At 32.0% G+C, this 7010-nt stretch overlaps 1 protein-coding gene across 1 annotated transcript; it reads left to right on the top strand.

The window, feature by feature from the left end:
• Positions 1–1252: 1252 nt before the first annotated feature.
• On the top strand, positions 1253–3429 carry LOC129309649 (RING-H2 finger protein ATL48-like). The gene is made up of 2 exons (XM_054951305.1): positions 1253–1501; positions 2923–3429. Exons 1-2 carry the CDS (start codon positions 1417–1419, stop codon positions 3093–3095), a joined length of 258 nt encoding a protein of 85 aa, XP_054807280.1. The 5' UTR covers positions 1253–1416; the 3' UTR covers positions 3096–3429.
• Positions 3430–7010: the final 3581 nt, after the last annotated feature.

The following is a 7010-nucleotide window of genomic DNA, read 5'->3' as shown; positions in this document are numbered from 1 at the left end:
ATCCACATGTCTGGTGTGAAAGAGTGCTACGTCGACATCAAAACGTTAAGGACCATAACACTCCCAGATCCTCTCAGCGGCAAGAATCTCAACCTCCCCAAGCGGCTAAATCTAATCCATTTAAATAGTTAAAATCTCATCAGTACATATAAAAAATATATGTAAATTCATGAAAAAAATATATGCGTATTTTTAAATGGCTGTTAAAAATACATGTAAATAAGTTATTTTAAAATAATAAAAAAATATTGTGTTATATCACATAGGAGTGAAAATATACCAAGTTTAAGCTATATTTTGACTAACCAGGTTAAGTCTATTTATATAAATAGCTTAAATTATAAATTTAAATGGTTAAAATCTCATTAATACATACATCATATGACTATTAAAAATACATGTAAATAATTTATTTTTAAAGAGTAACAAAAATATATTTGTTATATCACCTAGAAATGAAAATAGATCAAGCTTAAGCCATATTTTAACTAAACAAGTTAAGCCTATTTATATAAATAACTTAATTATAAATTTAAGAATTATCTCTTTATTAAACAAATTGCCCCAAAATTTAAATATAATAGACTGGATGTTTCTACAGACTTGGCTTGGCAACAAAAAGGCTGATTATATTAAAATAAGTAAATAAGTGTGCAGAGTCGTACACTTTACCTTGTTCAAATTTTAGCCTTATTTGTTTAATAAAAAAGCCATACTTAAATTTATAATTAAATTTATTTATATAAATAAGTTAAGTCTGTTTAATCAAAATTTAGTTTAAGCCTCACATATTTTCATCCACATGACATTTTAAAATATTTTTTTAAAAAATAAATTATTCATATGTATTATAATGTACTCATTCTGTTTTAAATTATAAAATATTTTTTTAAAAAAATTAACATTTTAAAATATAAAATACTTTGATAAACATAAAATTTTAATAATGATAATTTTTTAATATTACTCTTCTCAAATATTTTTTTTAATATTTTTTTATCAATGAAGTATTAAATAAAAATTATTTTTAAAAATTTATATTTTTATTTAAAAAAATAAAAATATAGAATATATTTAATGAATTTTATTAATATATAAAATTTTATTTAAAAATATTTTATAATTTAGATCAAAAGAGTGGTGTGTAGTAACAAGATTTTGGTCATTTACTGGTAAATTTTTTTTTTTTTTTTTTAACCATTTGAATGGACTAGATTTGGCCGCTGAGGGAATCGACTTCTTCCCAATAATATCAGAGTGTTCGGTTCGGTGCATAGCCTGCCATTGCGTCAGGGACCCTCAGGCTTCTCGCTCCACATATTTCAATTTTCAACTCAGGCTTCGCTCATCCTCAATTGCTCACTCCCTTCCCCTGGTCCGAACTGATCCATTTTCTCCTTGAATTCTCAGTTTTGTATGGAGAAGATGGGTACTGATGATCGCAGTTTAGAAGAATTTTTCGAAGAGAAGAAGCGCGTCAGAAACCCTCTTGTCCCCATTGGTATCATTCTCTCTCCGCGATCTCGTATTTCCTTGTTTCATTTTTACTTAGACTTGATGCTTCCCAAGTTGTACTTTTTTTTTTCCCAATAACTTTGTTCGGTTCATATCTTTTAATCGAATTTTCGGTGGCATGTTGCATGTCTTCTGTTTGATATGGTTGTTCTGTTGTTTTTTTCCTCTATCCTCTGAATGAATAGGAAAGAAGGTGAATAGCAAGTACGGAATGTTGAGAAAGATCCGAGGGAATTTAGGATTTGATTGAGGGAGAAGAATTTTAGGGCTCTCGGGACAACTCGCTCATTCACATAATAATAAACCCAATAATCTACTTATCAAGGGTGAATCCATCACCCTCAAAAGTCTGCTTTTCTTTTCGAGTTTTTCTATGGTCTTGACCATAGCTTTGCCCATAGACGGATCTCTGCATACACAGGCCCACAGCTCTTCTGGTGAGTGTGAGCCAATCACCATAATTCATAGGCTGGTGGCAAACATCCTAATCTATCCACACCTCATCTTCACACCTGAGCCTTATTAGCTTTTCTTTCTCCACTGAAGTAGTAACCTTGAGAGCAAATCACCACCTCCATACTCGCTGACCATTGATTTTGTTACCCTTTGTTGAGTTGTGACTTGCTAGGGATGTAATCTTGGGGGATAATGGTGTTCTTGGATCAATGAATATAGAGTCGGAGCGAAGGGAATTAGAGATCTTACTGTTGAATCTAATGTGGTACAAAAAAGCACCGTGCCGTATGGTTTTTACTTATTAGCTTATATGCATGTATTAAGAAACTAAAATCTGAATCTGACTTTCATCTCCTTTGCTACCTGTTTATGTTTCCATGTTGATGTAATAATTACTCCCTTCTCTTGGTCCTGAATATTTTTATATCCTGAGGATGCAAAATCTTTTGCATGAAACTTACTTTTGACCATAGATGTAGTCAATCAATTCACTAGGTTGCTGTAGGTTGTTGTCTGCTGACCATTGGAAGCTAATTAATTTAGCAAATGGATCATAATTCTAGGTGGAAATGGTTTGCACAATGTCAATCTCTGACGATTGAGATGTGGTGGATATATGGTGCTTTAAACGAATTCTGATGGGGAGTTCTCTTTCTGATTGATGCCATCTTCTATCCTGCATGCAAACGCGATAGACATTGTCCTGTGTTGGGTAATTTCAACTTTAGATTGTTGTCTCCAATGAGATGGTTCTTAATGACCTTTGTTAAATTAGTACTTCGGTTCTAATTTTATTGGCTATATTTCTATTTGGTCTTCTTCACTTGTTTTGTGTAACAAAGCTAAATGCTTAGCATACAGATGTTATGAATTAGAAGTTAAAAGGACGAATCATGAAGCAATCTTAAAGAATTAAATTGTCACTTATTACTGCTGGTGTGCAAATTTTAGGTGCATTTATTACTGCTGGTGTGCTTACGGCTGGCTTAATCAGTTTCAGACAAGGCAATTCTCACTTGGGTCAGAAGTTAATGAGGGCTCGTGTGGTGGTCCAAGGTGCCACAGTGGCCCTTATGGTTGGCACTGCATACTATTATGGAGAAAATCCCTGGCGATCGAGTTAAACTTTGAATTGTCTTTCCCCTCTGGTTGATTTTTTTGTCGCGTAATGTGAGCTTTGGTAATTGAAGGACCAAAATCCATATTCACATCTTTTGAAACTTTGTTGAGATTAACATTTGCATACGCAGTTGAATTGTTATCAGTGTACTATGATATGTATATATATATATATATATAGTTTATTCAATAACACAGCTTTCTTGACATGCTTGAGCGAACTGGAGGGAAGCAGAAGGGATTTGGGTCCTACATAGATAGGAAATTGTAATCTTCATCGGAGTATGTGGACTGATGTGTGTTGCTTTTTACAAATAGTGCCCTACCATGTTGTCTAGATGAGATGTGGCTGTGAGCCTCCTGCCCATTATGAAATGCTCACCTAAATTTGGGTGTCCCTTGTCCGTTAGCGGTTTTTTTATCTGCCCCTGCTATGTGGAGTTGTTAAGTGTATGGTTGAAGGGTGATATTGCAATGGTTCATGCTTAAGGGGTCATATTACTCCTATAAATATTACTGATTTTTTTTTTTGAATCAAACATATTTATTGATAATTTTTAACTGCTAATCACCAATTTTAATGAAAAAAATCTTGAGGACAAATGAGAAAAAAAAAATATTAATTAGCGTTTTTAATATTTATCTATTTGTATTTTATTCAAATAATTCATAATAAATTCAAATAGTGCTTTTATTGCTTTCATAAGTTTCACTGTAATAGTGCTTTTATTCATTATTATTTTTACTATGAGATAATAAAATTTTTAGTCTTTTAAATTTATCTCAATTATTGATTTGGTTCTTAAATTTAATATTTATAAATTTGGTTATTTATGTTTTCTTAAATTATCAAATTAGTCATTTAAATTATAAAAAATAAATTAAAGTGTTTTAATAACTTGATATCTATGTGTGTAGCTAAATGATAATAAATTAGCCTTTAAATTAAATTAATTTTTTTATTAATATAATCCCTCATGTTACGTTTTGTTGTTTTATTTTTTTTAATTTGTGAGTCTGTTTTTCTCAACCTAAATAATTATATTTTTTATTAATTTATTAGTTTTCATCAGTATTTAAGTCAGTATATTTTAACAATATTATCTTTCATTTAAATAATAAAGACTAATTGATAAAAATAAAATTAATAAAAGTTAAATTTAAGAATCAAATTGATAATTAAGATAAATGTGAGGGATTAAAAATTTTATAATTCCTTTTACTATCTTCAGTGACATTTTCCTGGCGAAAAAAGTTATGACTTAGTGGCTACATCTAAATATCATACATCTATATAAAAATTGTTGAAGCAGAAGGAAGATATTAGAATTTCTTGTTTAAAATTATGCAATAATGTAAAAGTACAAAATTTTATAAGCTACTAAAAAGTAATATGTTGTTTTATATAAAAAAGACAGGGGGTGAGGAGGACTGAAGAGTGGTGTGAATTATGGTTAACAAAAGCAGTTTTTTTTAAAAAAGATAAAATGTAGAATCGCTCTCACTTGCTAGTATATTTCGAAACTAAGGTGTAGATTTATATTTGATGGTGTTTCTGTTAATCCCAAGGAGGTGAATAGATTGGTTGATTGTGTTATAAAGGAGTTTCAAGATTTATCTATAAGAAATAATGCTGTTAAATGTTCTCATACCCATAAAAATAATTGTTCTTGGAAATTTCTTGAAAAGGGCATGATGAAATTGAATTATGACGGTGTTTTTGATTGTAAGTAGGATGTTGGTGGTATTAGAATTGTTGGCAGGGACGATGAAGGTAGATTTATTTTGGGCTTTAGCAAAAAAGTGAGTTGTTCATCTGCAATAATGGTTGAAGCTTTAGTTCTGAAAAGGCTTTAGTATGGGCAAAGGATTTGGGATTATAGAGAGAATGTGTGGAAGGTGATTGTGAAGTATTGTTTAACATTATGAATAATGGTTTTGTTGTAGGTTGTGATTGAAAATGCTCTAGTGTTATCAAAGACAATCAAAGCTTAAAGAATTCTATAAAAACTTGTATTTTCTCTCTAATCAATAGAGATTGTAATAGGGCTGTAGATTTTCTTGCAGGAGAGGCTAAAAGGAAGATGGAACCAGTTGGCTTGGTGTTTTCGCCTCCATCTACCTTAGCTCAGATGTTGGATATTGATAGAATTGAAGCTTTAATTTTTTTTTTTGCTAATGCTAATAATGCTGGTTTTTGCAAGACAAGAATTTATTTTTTTTGGCCAATGGAAACTATCATCAAAAAATCGAACACGTACCAGGTACAGGAACAAGCAAAAAATAAAAGACAACACTAACATAAAAACTAAACAGAAGTTAAGCCAGTTCAGCCAATGCCATCATGTGGCACTTTATTAGCATCTAAGCTTTGCAAATCTTCAGACATACTGGTAAGAAGAGAGGATGGGGGTCGAACCAAAGGCTGCTAGTAAATCTATAGCTCTGTTACCTAATCTCTTCACAAATGAGAAAGAAACCCAGCTCAATTTATGTTTTAGATCTAAAACATCCAAAAGAACTTGAACACTCTGCCATTCACAACCAAGAAGGCAATTAGAAGATAAAGCTTGGAAGGCAACAAAGCTATCAATTTCAATCACCGTATCTGTTGGGTCAACTTCTGCCACAATCTCAAGATCCTTCTTAATTGCTAAAGGTTCTGTCTCAAGTAGGGATTTAACTTCCATAGAAATAGCCCAACTGTGAAGCCAATTACCAATAAAGTCTCTACAGATAATCCCAACTCCTGCTCTTTCGAGATCTGGAAGAAAAAAGCCATTCACATTTATCTTTACTTGACCTTGAGCTGGAGGAAGCCAGCGAGAAAGGTGGTCTTGAAGGAGATTCCTAATAACAGCTTGGTCCATAAAGCGTCTATTACTCTTTTGCATCTCCACATCCCAAAATTCCTGAAAAGCTCTTTCAGCTAGCTTTAAAGTTGTTGCAGGCTCCAGAGGAAGATTTTGGAAAATAAAATTACATCTTGACTTCCAAATATACAACAAAAAATAGAGATAAATTTAGTTCTGTCATATTCTTCAAATGCACCATTGTCAAATAAATTTTCACGCAGCCATCTATCAATTCTCATAGGAACTAGATTATCAGTGTTAAAAGAAAATTGTGAACCAAGCCATAATGCCTTCACCCATTCACAGAAGAAGAAAAGGTGATCCTGGGACTCCATAGTCAAATTGCACATTTGACATATGTTTGAAGAGGTGCACTGTCTTTTATACAGGGCTTCCCTTGTAGATAGCGAGCCAGAGCATAGTCACCAAAGGAAATGCCTAAGTTTCAGAGGAGCTTGTAAAGACCATATTTTCTTGTAGAGACTTTCAAGAGGTTTCTCTGAGTAGTGTGGGTTAGGTAAACTTGAAGAATCCCAGCCTTTCCTTGCTACTTTATATCCAAATTTTATTGAGTAAATCCCATCTTTTGATTCCAGCCATATTGCTTTATCTCTATGATTGTCATTATAGATTGGGATTTTTAGAATTGCTTTAATTTCTCTCGTAGATAATCTAGATTTGACAATGTCAACATCCCATAAACCTATTCATAATAAGTTGATTAACAATCATTTTCTTTTCAGCTTCAATTAAGTTTTCCACCTTAACTTTATAACTTGGGAGGCCCCAAATCCACTGTTCTATAAAGACTTCAGCTTTATTGCCATCTCCAATTTCCTAGTATAAAGATTTTTTAATAAATCTTGTCCAGCTAGCAAACTAGTCTATCCCCAAGATGCTCAAGGGCCTTTCTTTTAATGTAAAAAATTAGTATTCTAGAAGTACACACTCTTTATGACTTGTACCCAAAAATCATTTTGATTGTGCATGACACGCCAAGCATTTTTTGCCAGCAAAGCTAAATTAAAATCTTCAAACTCTTTAAAACCCATACCGCCAACCCTT

This window comes from Prosopis cineraria, unplaced genomic scaffold (genome assembly GCF_029017545.1).
Source record: "Prosopis cineraria cultivar Desert tree isolate PC_DT_omini unplaced genomic scaffold, ASM2901754v1 PC4, whole genome shotgun sequence".
Lineage (NCBI taxonomy): Eukaryota > Viridiplantae > Streptophyta > Magnoliopsida > Fabales > Fabaceae > Prosopis > Prosopis cineraria.
Note: the sequence above shows the minus strand (reverse complement) of the source record. Positions and strands in the feature narration are given on the sequence as shown.